Raw genomic sequence first — 13,632 nt, forward strand, 5'->3', positions numbered from 1 at the left:
TCAGAAATAATCATTGGGAATTGTTTCACATGACATTTGTCTGAGGAGGAATTACCAGTTCAGGTAACAAAAGGCTGACAAATTTAAAAAGAAAAACTGAGATAAAGGATATCCATAGAGGACTTTGAAAACCTCTGATGTATTCCTAGTGCTCTGGAAGGTAACACAAATGTATAGTGCTGTGTGTCTGCCAAGGAATGACTTGAGAAGGCTATAATCTCTCACTCTTGTTTACCGAGAGGCTGCATACAAGTAGGAGATGAAGGGCAAGGAAGAGCCATTAACTTCCTACTGTAATATTGAAAGGATGCCCCGACACACACACAGAGCTGTTCGGCAAAAACAGAAAGACTACTGGTGGTCCAGTAGTAAAGAATCCACCTGCCAGTGTAGGGGACACTGGTTCAGTCCTTGGTCTGGGAAAATTCCGCATACCTTGGGGCAACTAAGCCCATGCACCACAACAACTGAAGCCTTCATGCTCTAGAGACCATGTTCTGCAACAAGAGAAGCCACTACAGTGCGAAGCCCATGCACTGCAACTAGAGAAAATAGCTTGCCACAGTTGGAGAAAGCCTGCATGTAGCAGAGACCCAGTGCAACAAAAAATAATTTTTTTAAGAAAAGTAGACTTACTTTTTCACAGCATTTAGGCAACATATTTAGCTTGTTGAATTAAGCTAATGAAGCAGAGACCACATATGACAGAATATAGGCTTTACAGAATTATTCCAAGAAAACTACTAAACAAATATTAACAATAGTAAACCCCAAAGAGATGGAAGATTCTGATTTCTGGAGTTGCCACAATATATTTTTTAAAATATTCACTTATTAAAAAAAAAAAAAAAGGTAGCCCATACACAGGGAAACAGTATGAAAAGGCAAAAAGATATGAAACTGAAAGATGAACTCCCCAGGTCGGTGATGGTGGTGGTTTAGTTGCTAAGTCGTGTCTGACTCTTATGATCCCATGGACTGTAGCCTGCCAGGCTCCTTTGTCCATGGGATTCTCCAGGCAAGAATACTGGAGTGAGTTGCCATTTCCTTCTCCAGAGGATCTTCCTGATCCAGGAATCGAACTCGGGTCTCCTGCATTGCAGGCAGATTCTTTACCGACTGAGCTATGAGGGAAGTTCTGTGAGGGTACCCAGTATGCTACTGGAGAAGAGTGGAGAAATCACTCCAAGAAATCACTCCAAAGAATGAAGAGACAGAGCCAAAGCAAAAACAACTCCCAGTTGTTGATGTGACTGGTGATGGAAGTAAAGTCTGATGCTGTAAAGAACAGTATTGCATAGGAGCCTGGAATGTTAGCTCCATGAATCAAGGTAAATTGGAAGTGGTCAAATAGGAGATGGCAAGAGTGAACATAGACATTTTAGGAATCAGTGAACTAAAATGGACTGGAATGGGTGAATTTAACTCATATAACCATTATATCTACTACAGTGGGCAGGAATCCTTTAGAAGAAATGGAGTAGCCATCATGGTCAACAAAAGAGTCTGAAATGCAGTTCTTGGGTGCAATCTTAAAAACGACAGAATGATCTCTGTTCGTTTCCAAGGCAAACCATTCAGTATCACAGTAATCCAAGGCTATGCCCCAACCAAATAATACTGAAGAAGCTCGAGTTGAACAGTTCTGTGAAGACCTACAAGACCTTGTAGAACTAACATCCAAAAAAGATGTCCTTTTCCCAACCCAGGGATCGAACCCAGGTCTCCCACATTACAGGCGGATTCTTTACTGTCTGAGCCACCGGGGAAGCCCATGAGCAACAAAAGAGCCCCAAAATACATGAACTGGCAGAGTCGAAGGATGAAATAGACAATTCAAATACAAAGGTTGGAGACTTTAATACCCCACTTTGAGTAGTGGATAAACCAACTAAACACGGATATGGAAGGCTTGAGCACTACTGTAAACCAACTAGACCAGGCAGACATCTGTGGAATACTGTATCCAAGAACAGCAGAATATACATTTTTCTCAATTGCACATGGAACATTCTCTAGGATAGAAATATGTTAGGCCGTAAAAACAAACTTTGGTAAATTTAAAAGGATTGAAGTCAGACAGTATGTTCTTTGGCCACAATAGAATGAAATTAGAAATCAGTAACAGAAGGAAATTTGGGAAATTCACAAATAATGTGAAAATTAAACAACACCTCAAAATAAGCAGTTGATCGAAGGGAAAAAAATGGTAAATTAGAAAACACATTGGATTGAATGATAAAAACACAACACACTGAAATTTATGGGATGCAGCTTGAACAGCACTTAGGGGAAATTTATGATTGTAAAATATCAGTCTTAAGAAAGATCCTGGGAGTTCCCTGGTGGCCTAGTGGTTGAGATTCCGGGCTTTCGCTGCTGTGGCCCTGGTTCACTCCCTGGTTGGGGAACTGAGATCCTGCAAGCCACATAGTGTGGCCAAAAAAAAAAGAGACCTCAAATTAATAACTTAACCATCTGCCCTAAAAGACAGGAAAGAAGAGCAGACTAAACCCAAAGCAAGCAGAAGGAAGGAGGATGATCATGATTAGAATGTAAATAAATGAAATAAAATCAATAGAAAAAGCAGTAAAAGTTGCTTTTGTTTTTAAAGATCAACAGAATTGATAAAGTTTTAGTTAGACTGAACATGAAGAAAGAATACTCAAATTATGAAAATCAGGAACAAATGAGAGGACATGACAACTGACATAGCAGGGATAAAGATTATGAGAGTATTCCTTGAATGACTATATGCCAAAATGTTGGATTTGCTAAGATGAAATGGACAGATCTCAGAATGAAACAAGCTACTAAAACTAACCAAAAAAAAGAAGAAAAACTGAATATACATACCTATGACTAGTAAAGAGATTGAGTAGGTAATTGTAAAACTTCCCGTAAAGAAAAACCCACACCTTCACTGATCAGTTGTGCAAAGCACATTAGAAAAGTTTACACCAGTCCTTTACAAAGTCTTCTAGAAAAAAAAAGAGGAGGGGGTGCTTCCAAACTCATGCACTGAGGCCATTATTATCCTGACAACTAAAACCAGACAACGACATCAAAAGAAAGATACAGATCAATATCTGTAATGAGTATGGATGCAAAAATCCTCAACAAAACCCAGCAATATAAAATAAAGGAGTGCTGTCTGCCCTCTGTATCCTTAGGTTCTGCCTCCACCTATGGATTAAAAATATTCAGGGAAATATTTTCCAGAAAGTTCCAAAAAGCAAAACTTGAATCTGTGCACTCCAACAACTGTTTACATAACCTTTACATTGTATTGGGCTTCTGCGATGGCTCAAGGGTAAAGAATTCACCTGCAGTACAGGAGACACTGGTTTGATCCCTGGGTAGGGAAGATCCTCTGGAGGAGGAAATGGCAACCCACTCCAGTATTCTTGCCTGGAGAATCCCCTGGACAGAGGAGCCTGGTGGGCTACAATCCATAGGGTCACAGAGAGACAGACATGATGGTATTATGAACAATCTAGGGGTGATTTAAAGTATACAGAAGGTTATATGTCCGTAGGTTATATGTGAATACTGTGCCATAGAAAAAAGGACAAAAAGTATGTCTGCCTCTGTCGTCAGAGACAGAAAAAGCATTTAACAAGATCCTGTACACTTTTGTGTTAAAAACATTCAGCAATCTAGGAATAAGCTGAAAACTTCCTCGCCCCAATAAGGAGCATTTGTGGAAACCCACGGCCAACTTTATACTTAATGATGAAAGATTGAATGGTTTTCCATAAGATCAGGGACAAAACAAGAATGTCTGCTTTTGCTGCTTCTATTAAATATTGTATGGGAAGTTTTAGCTGGAGCAGTTAGGCAGGGAAATAGCTAAAAGGCATCTCGATTGAAAAGTAAGGTGTATAAGTATTTCTGATTGCATGTATCATGATCTTATATATAAATGATTCTAATGAGAACAATATACAAAAATGATTTTTATGTATATACATCTAACAATGAACAACACAAAAATATAATTAGGAAAACAATTTCATGTACAATAGCATCAAAAAGAATAAAAAATATGGGAATAAATCTTTTAAAAGAAGTACAAGACTCATTTGTATACTAAAGACTTCAAAAATTTGTTGAAAGAAGTAAATGGAGCAACATCCCATGTTCGTGGACCAGAAAACAATACCTTGAAGATGGCAGTACTCCCCAAATTGATCCTCAGATTCAGTGCTACCTGTGTCAAAATTCTGTTTTCTCTCTTGCAGAAATTGACAAGATGATCCTAAAATTCATGTGGAAATTCAAGGGGCCCTGGGTAGCCCAAACAGTCTTGTAAAAGAACAAACTTGGAGGGCTCATTTGTCTTTATTTCAAAGGTCACTAAAAATGTCAGTAATCAAGACAGTGTTTTCCTGGCAAAAGTGTAGGAAAAAAAAAATCAATAGACTGAAATTGAAAGTCCAGAAGTAAGCCTTCACACTTAATGGCCAGTTGATTTTCTACATGGCTGCCAAGAGAATTCAGTGGTGGAAAGAATAGTCTTCAATAGTTGGTTCTTTAACAAATGGATATCTACTTGCAGCAGAATGAAGTTTGACCCTTAATACCATGTGCAGAATTTAACTCTGAATGAATCACAGACTTAAATGTACTAGCTGAAACTGTATCATCTTCAAAGAAAATACAGGAATTAATCTTTAAGACCCTTGATTATGCTGTTGTTTCTTATATCCGACACCAGTAACACAGGTGACAAAAGGAAAAACAAGTAGGACTGTATCCAACTTTGTATGTCAAAGTCAACAACATGAAAAGTTGATCTGCAGAATGGGAGAAAATATTTGCTAACTATATATATATTCAAGAATAGATATAGGATTAAATATATGTAGAATTGAACTGAATTCTTGAATCCTGAATATATATAGAACTCTTGAAGATCAGTACTAAAAAGATAAATAATTTAATTATTGAAATGATCAAATTGTTTTTAATCATTAGATTGTTGTTTTTTTTTTTTTGAGGAGTTTTAGATTTACAGAAAAATTGAGCAGAAAGTACAGAGTTCCCATTTGTACTCCCTCAGCCCTAGAGTCGCCCGTTGACATCTTGTCATTGATGTCTTAAATTTGTTAACAATAGGTGAGCCAATACGTTATTATTTACTAAAGTCCATAGTTTATCTTAGGTCCCACTCTTGGTGGTGTACATTCTGTGGGTTTTGACAAACCTGTAATGACTTGTATCTACCATTGCAGAGTCACACAGCGTAGTGTCACTGCCCTAAAGTACTCTGCCTGTTCATCCCTCACTTTCCTCTCATGCCCCTGACAATCGCTGATCTTTTTACTGCCTCCATAGTTTTACCTTTTCTGGAATATCATGTAGTTGGAATCATACATTATGTAGCCTTTTCAGATTGACTTCCTTCACTTAACTATGCATTTAAGGTTCCTACATGTTTTTGTCTCTGTCTCTTTTCCCCAAATTATTATCAAACTTATATTGCCCTTATTTAATTTTTTAAAATTATTTTTTATTGAAGGATAATTGCTTTACAGAATTTTGCTGTTTTCTGTCAAACCTCAACATGAATCGGCCATAGGTATACATGTATCCATGTATACCATAGGTATACATGTATCCCCTCTCTTTTGAAACCCCCTCCCATCTCCCTCCCCATCCCACTCCTCTAGATTGATACAGAGCCCGTGTTTGAGTTTCCTGAGATATATAACAAATTCCTTTTGGCGATCTATTTTACATATGGTAATGTAAGTTTCCATGTTACTCTTTCCATACATCTCACCCTACTCCTCCCCTGTCCCCCTGTCCTGTAAATAAATTCTTCAGTACCATTTTTCTAGATGCTGTATATATGTGTTAGAATACGGTATTTATCTTTCTCTTTCTGATTCACTTCACTCTGTATAATAGGTTCTAGGTTCATCCACCTCATTAGAACTGACTCAGATGTGTTCCTTTTTATGGCTGAGTAATATTCCATTGTGTATATATACAACTTCTTTATCCATTCATCTGTCAATGGACATCTAGGTGGCTTCCATGTTCTAGCTATTGTAAATAGTGCTGCAATAAACAATGGGATACGTGTGTGTCTTCCAATTTTGATTTCCTCAGGGTATATGCCTAGGAGTGGGATTGCTGGGTCATATGGTGGTTTTATTCCTAGTTCCTTATTTCATTTTTTAAACCAACCAAAGTCCATATTAGGTTTCAGTCTTTGTGCTGTGTATTCTGTTATCTGAAATTCTCAGGAGTCTAAATCTGATATTTATTGTGTGTGGTGACATTTCTGGAGTGGCTTGTTTATTTGTGCTTTTTATAGTTTGGGATTGTGAGCATCAGTTTTGGTGGGATGGATGGGGGTAGGGAATGCTTTATGTCTGAAAATTTTCATAGGCCTTGGTTAGCATGTATCTCTGTAAATCATTTTTGCATTTGCTTCTACCAGGTGATTCAAGGATATTACCAGCCAGAATCTTCTTATTTTGTTTTTCTCAGTTTGGATTTTTTAGACAAACAGAATAGTATTGTATGAGACTTCTAGTTTGAATCAGGACAGATTAAAATTCCCCAAAACTTTTTGGTCCTACAAGAACCAGGGTGAGATGGACAAACATATTTTCCTGTTATATCCCTGTTTTTCCCCCTTTTTTAGTCTGTACTTTCTCTTGAGTTTTGAGCTCTTCAGAGGTTCCAACCATATGTTGAAGGGCTCAATGCCAACTTCTTGTCCTCAGGTTCAAGCTTTATCATCTAAACACAACTTGTAAAACCCAAGCCTCTTAGTGAAATTATCAACAACCCAGAAAGTTAAGGCAGTTGTCCATTCACACTTCTTTCTTGAGTTTTCAACTGTGTATTTAAGAAACACATTAGTTGTGTTTTATCCAGGATTTCTAAGTGCTTTGCCATAGGAGAATTTTCAGACATTATTCTTGTCAAGTCCAACTCGTTGTTTTTATTCCTTATTCAGCACCAGGGCTGTCAGGGAAGCATATAACCATTATATATAAAATTCATACAGTAAAGTCTTATGTTTTTTGTCTTTGACACCTGAGTTTCCAACATTAGCCTTTATACACAGTTTTGATTCTGGTATATTTAAATGTCATTAATAATGTTTCTGCACGGTTTATATTTTTATATCATTAAGTTTATCAGACTTTATGAGGTAAATCTTGGTAAGGAAAAATCTGAGGAGACTGTTTAGGGTTTGGAAGAAGCTTAAGGTTGAAAACATGGTGTATAATGAATGAGCCTGAGTAGTCTTTCAGATGCTTCTAAGTTCTTAGCTAGTTTTGCTCACTGTCCGTTCATTTCAATTCAGTAAATGTCTAGACATAAAACAGTCACCATATTCCTTGCCTTCAAAGAGCAAACAGTTGGGGATATAGTTTCCTTTCTATTTAGTAATAGTGTATTGTGAGTTCTACCCTTAAAGCATCTCAATAGAGCATAAGTGGCCAAGAGTGTGGACTCTAGAGCCAGACCATCTGGGGTAGATCTAGGGATGTGTACTACCTGTAAAACTTTTGTCAAGTTACTTAATCTCTCTATGCTTCAAGTTTTGTAATCTATAAATAGGGATAACAGTAGTTTATCTACATTGTAGGACTGTTGTGTAGATGTAATAATTTAGTTTATATAAATTGTAGAACAGTACATGACATACGTAATGCTGTATAAGGTTTAGAAATATTATCATCATTATTATTACTTTTACAATGCTTTTTTTTCTTCACATCTTACTTCTGTCTCTGCCTCGACAATCTGTTTACATTCTCCTTTCTGTCTTATGGACTGATTAAAAAAAACTCTTAAGTCACAACAGAACATTAGGATAAAAGAACAAATATACAATCAGCATAATCCAGCCTTTGTCTAGAATAGGTACCTATTTGCAGTAGCCATGTATTGAACCCATGCTATGTAGTTAGTGTATATAGACAGAATACTCGATTAAAATTCACTGTATTTTTAACATTAGTTATTATTGAGTTGTAAGGTCTAAGGCTAATTTTTATGTTTTCAGATTTTCTAATATAAATTTTTTATAATCAGGAGAAATATAATAAATATAAGTTAATCAAACTAAGAACTATGCTGAATTACAGTCATCCCTTTCAGGTATATATCCAGAAGAAACAGTAACAGCAAAACCTGTGATTCCCCATAAAACACAAAGGATAAATTCCATGTCCTAGAGTCTCCACTAGCATTAGCCTATAGGTACTTTTATGGAAATCAGCAAGAAATACTGTGCTCCACTGTCCCCCCATCTCACGTGATTGCCTTTCAGAGGTCTCACTTCAAAGAAGAAGTGCCACATGTTGGAACTTAGGGCTTGGCAAGCTGACTAAATTTTAGCCCCTATTAACCTCCTTAGCTGGTTACCTTCGTGTAATGTGAAACTGCACAACTCTATGGCGTGGCCTCATTCATGACACCTTCTGATGACGCAGTTGAGCTCTGTGCTAAGTCTCTGTGTGCTGTGCGTTGTGTCTGACTCTCTGCAACCCTGTGGACTGTAGCCTGCCAGGGGATTGTCTGGGGATTCTCCAGGCAAGAATACTGGAGTGGGTAGTACTGGGTTCTATTCCCAACCCAGGAATCAAACCAGGGTGTCCTCTTTGCAGGCGGATTCTTTACCAGCTGAGCTACCAGGGAAGCCCATCCTAAGTCTCTAATCTTACTTACTAATTCAACCTTAGTTTCACTGAGTGCCAGCTAAGTGTAAATATCACTCTTTACAGTTTTATCAGATAATCCTCCTCCCCTCATATGCCATGACTACTCTCACATTTGTTTGTTTGCTCATTCTGGCAGCTTTTGAGGGGTCATTTACACCTTTGTCCATCTAGACACTGGTATCCCCTGAAGAGCTATTTTTCTTAAACCCTTCTTTGCTTACTCTAGTCCACATTATGCTTCTTGTTTTCAGTCTTTCCCACTTATCCTGCCATTTTGTGGTCACTTACTTATCTTGTAGTTATCTTTCATTCCAACAAATATTTATTGATATTCCTTCATGTGCTTGGAACTGTTGTACACTGAAGATACAGTAGTGAATGGAATAAACTTTTGCCCTCCTGAAATATGTATTCTAGTGGATAAGATAAATAGTAAACAAAGATTTAATTATTTGATGCGTGTTATACTTGTCTTAATAGCTATAAAATGTAAACCCAGAAATAAGATTCATATTTAAGAATAAGAAGGTTATTTCCTGTCCAGGTACAAAGTATTTCTAGATACTGATTGAAATGCTCAAAATCTTGTCAGTGACCTTTGTTTTAATTTACTTTAGCTGATAAATATTTTGTCCATGTATTTGTTTTTAGTGTGCTTTCAATTGCAGTAGCTGGGGACAAGTAATATAACTGTATTACTAATAAGGTGTTAAAAAGTATGTCATCTTAATTTTTTTGTCATATTTCCACATTTCCTCGACATTCAAGAAAATGCAGGTATTTGGGGCAAAATACTAAGATTCTTTTTACCCCCACCCCAAGAAAAAAAGTTAACTGGTGTTTATTTGTTAAACAGTGATCCTGAAGCAGGCATTTAGGGGGGTGGTGGGTAAAAGTACAAAATGAGGGTATGGTATTGGCTTTTGGGGGATTTAGAGCCTGTAAGGAGGGACAGATAACAGACACAATCAGATTTGTTTATTACTTAGTAAAATGAAAGTGGAAAGTAAGACTAGAAGAATGTTCCAGTGTTAATAGCCTAGATAGGTGTGTGTGAGGCAGAGTTCTTAATCAGAAGGTTAAAATAATTCTACTATTAAATAGGCCCACCATAAAATGTGCTACTTTCTCAATAAAAAACCTTAATGGAAGTAAAATTATCACGTTAATGAATAATAAAAAAAAATGTGTTAAAATTATGTACTTGGGTTCCCAGGTGACGCTAGTGGTAAAGAATTAACCTGCCAATGCAGGAAACATAAGAGATGCAGGCTCGATCCCTGGTTGGGAAGGCCCACTAGAGGAGGACATGGCAACCCACTCCAGTACTCTTGCCTGGAGAATCCCATGGACAGAGAAGCCTGGTAGGCTACAGTCCATAGGGTCACAAAGACTCGGACACGACTGAAGCGGCTTAACAGGCTTGCATGTGCTTGGGTGTTACAGACCTTGTGTTAGAAACATCATTATCAGGCATATTCTAAAATGTAAGGTAAATGGCAGTATTGAACACAAACTAAAAGAATGTTAGTATTTAAAATTTACTAGAAATGTATAGCTTTTGGAGAAAAGTTGAAGTCAGTTTGAGAAATTGCTAGAGGCTAGTGCAATGCAGGGGCTGGCTGCCACACTACCCTGTGGTGGACTCAGAAGGCACTGGGATGCTGGAAGAGCAGAAGTGCTTCTCTTCCTGGGAATCGCTCGATCTGATGTTCCAGCAGTGCTGCTCTGTTCCTCTGTTATGTTGAGATATTTCTGTTCCTTCAGTACCATGCTCACTTTTAGGCCCTTGCATGTCTTTTTCTTCCTGTCTGGAACAATTTTCTTATTTCTCTCTCCTCTTTCTCATGGCTTATTCCTACTCATTCTTTTAATTCACATATCAGTTGTGACTTCATCCAAGAAGTTATTTTCAAATCCCTCCCCCCAAATTTCAGTTAGATTTTTCTGACAAAAGGTATTTGAAAAATACTCTGTATACCTCCAGTGTAGTCTTTAACATACATTATAATCTTGCTTATTTATTATCCCTGACTGTGAGTTACATGAGGGCAAAAATGACTTGTATCCCCAATGTCTAGCACAGTACATAAGTATTTAGTAAATAGCACTACTTTGACTGAAGAATACGTACATTTTCCTTCTGACCAGATTTAGTGCACAGAGGATTTTGGATATCATTTATAAGACTGCTCTTCTCCATTCATCATCTGATTGGAGAGCCAAAGTAAAACCATGCGAAGAGGTAAAATAACAAAGGATAAAGGCCAGCGTGAATCACTAGTTTAATGGTTGACTCAAAGTAGAATTAAAAACAGCCCAATTAAAAGTGTTGACAACATGCTATGAATTCAGGGCAGGGCAACAGATCACTGGATGCTAGAGTAATCTATGAATGGAGACTTGATAATGGAAAAAGAGTTTCAATTAGATGTTGGAGGAGGAGAAGGATTGGTTAGGCGAGAGGAGGAGCGACTGTTCTGGCCTAATAGACACTGTTACTGTTCTAAACACTTTGGTTCCAAAGGATGAAAGCCTGTACATTTCTGAAATGTACCTTTTCAAAATTTAAGGATTTCCCTTTAGGAGTAAAATGGCATGAGATTAGTTTTTCCCTTTGTTTACCACAGTTGACTTGAGACAAGAAACAGTCTGTCTTAGGCTCATTTTTTGTGTGAAGTAAGAATACCACCTGCCTTGCCAATCTTACAGATCTTAACATGTTGATAAAGTGAGATATTACAGTAAAATTATTTGAAATGAATAAAAATATTCTAGAAATGCAGCTTGTATTTATTTCCATTCTAATGTATATGCCTGGCAATAGAGAGCTTCTTGAGCTATTTCTCAGCTTGGAGATGTTATACTGCTGCAAAAATTGAACCTTAGAGTTCTTGGTTTTCAACATGAGCTTTAACATGGCGTGGAGTGTAGGTGGTGGTGGTGGTGGTGGCTCTGGAGCAACTCTTGTTACTTGCTGTGGAATCCTTATTTTGATCCTTCAGCCAGCGCAATTTTAAGTGGCTCTGTTCTGGGCATTTCGTCTCTAGATGACCCTTGTGATTGATTCAGCTATGGTAGAGGACATGGAATTCCATTTTTATAATGTATGATTTTATTTTTTTCCTTGAAACCTGAATTTAATTATGTTTAGGCTTTAATAACTTAACTTTCCCTCCCAACACTCATTAGATATAAATTTGCACCAAGTGATTTTTGCATCTGAGAATGATCTTTTCAATTACTTTCTAGTATCCCAAGGTTCACTTTTTTTCTTTTTAAAATTTATGTGTTTTATGAAAACAATTTTTTATTATTTACTTTTAATGAAAAGCTTTAACTCTGACTTTAATAGGCACATGAACCACATCTTTAAAACTTGAGATATAATTGACATATACTCTTAGCAAATTTCAGATAAGCAGTATGGAATTATTAACTGTAGTCACTATGCTGTGCTGAAACATACAATTCTTGCAATAACTATAGGGAGGTTCTGTTATTCCCATTTGATAGATGAGGAAAGAGGCAGTAAGTTACTGAAAGGTTATATAACTTATCTAGGATCACACAGCTAGTAGCTATGAGCTGGGAAGAGAATGTATACAGTCTGGCTCTACAATAATTGCTTTTAACCACTGTTAAAACATTGCTTATTATGTCATTGGATTGTCCTTGAAAAGATTAAAAAACACAGAAATAAGATTCACTTTGTAAACATAAACTGTTTACCCTGGTTAGACCGGATTTCATTTATTTCATTTAGCACATATTTACTAGGTGTATTTATGTTTCGGACACTGATAAATGCTGAGTTTTGAACAAGATGTACATAATCCTGAACCTATGAAATAAGAGACTTAGAAACACCAGAGATGAGCTAAACTATATGCTTCATTTGCCTTGAAAATACATCTCATTTGTCCTGAAAGTATCATTGTTTTGTGCGGTTGGTGCCTAGTATAATTGACATTTATAGTGCTGACACAATCATGAAATAATTATGTTCTTCATATCCTGTTTATTAAGACAGGAAAAGGATAAAATAGACTGAGAAAGGTTCTTTAGAAGTCTTAATCTCCTGTTTTACCACTATACAAAAAGATCCCCAGAAAACTCTTATTTGCTCCGAGATTGGTTTTTTGTTTTAAGATTCCTATAAATAGTATAAATATAAAAGATGTGTTTCTGAAAGTGTTTTAGTTGTGTGAAAAACTCATTTATACAAAATATTTTTTCCTTAATTATATGAGAAAACTATATATTACCGTAGCATTTATATTTAAAACAGTTTCTCAGCAGGCCTCCTTTAGCCCTACTGGGAGGAAGGGTAAGCATGGTATTTTTCTTTCTGTAACTTGAGTGACTTGAATAAAATTGAACAAGAAAGAAACAAAAAACAAGGGAAAAAAAAGATGGTACTTCAGGTGAAAATAACCTGAAGTTATGCATAATTTGATTCTTCTATATAGTAACAGTGTTCACGAGTAATTTTTTTTTTTAACTCTACAAAAATGTTTTTATCTGTGTTGGGACTGCAGTGGAACTTCCTCATAGTGTCTGTTTTCTTCTGTTTAATAATTTCTTGTGTGAAATATTCCAGCAGACTCAGCCATTAGTAGAAGAAAATTATACGCTTCTAATTCTTGCCTCATGAATTATCAAAGATAGAAAACGTTACATAAAGAAGCTTCATGTTATATAACAAAGTTTATAGAAAAGTCACCATTTTCTTTTTGACTTAGTCATCTCATTTTTGATAGATTGCAAAGGTCGACTGCAAGGAAATACTAGACATCATATGTAATCTGGAATCTGAGGGTCAGGATAACACAGCATTTGTTCTTTGTACGACTTACCTTACCCAGCAGCTCCAAACTGCAAGTGTATATTGTTCTTGGTAAGTATATTTAGTTTTTATTCCCTTTATTTGTTA

At 36.6% G+C, this 13,632-nt stretch overlaps 1 protein-coding gene across 2 annotated transcripts in view; it reads left to right on the forward strand.

The window, feature by feature from the left end:
- Positions 1-13,632, forward strand: part of RLF (RLF zinc finger) — an 80,474-nt gene that overhangs the window by 52,220 nt on the left and 14,622 nt on the right. The window contains exon 6 of one of the 2 annotated variants that reach the window (XM_086381020.1): positions 13,460-13,596. The exons of the other annotated variant lie outside the window; for it this stretch is intronic. Coding sequence (XP_086237146.1) covers positions 13,460-13,596 — 137 coding nt within the window. The remainder of the gene's footprint in view (positions 1-13,459; positions 13,597-13,632) is intronic. 2 annotated transcript variants of the gene reach the window in all.

This window comes from Bos grunniens, chromosome 3 (genome assembly GCF_055505025.1).
Source record: "Bos grunniens cultivar Pamir isolate PY7600 chromosome 3, Bosgru_T2T1.0, whole genome shotgun sequence".
In the NCBI taxonomy this organism is placed as follows: Eukaryota; Metazoa; Chordata; class Mammalia; order Artiodactyla; family Bovidae; genus Bos; species Bos grunniens.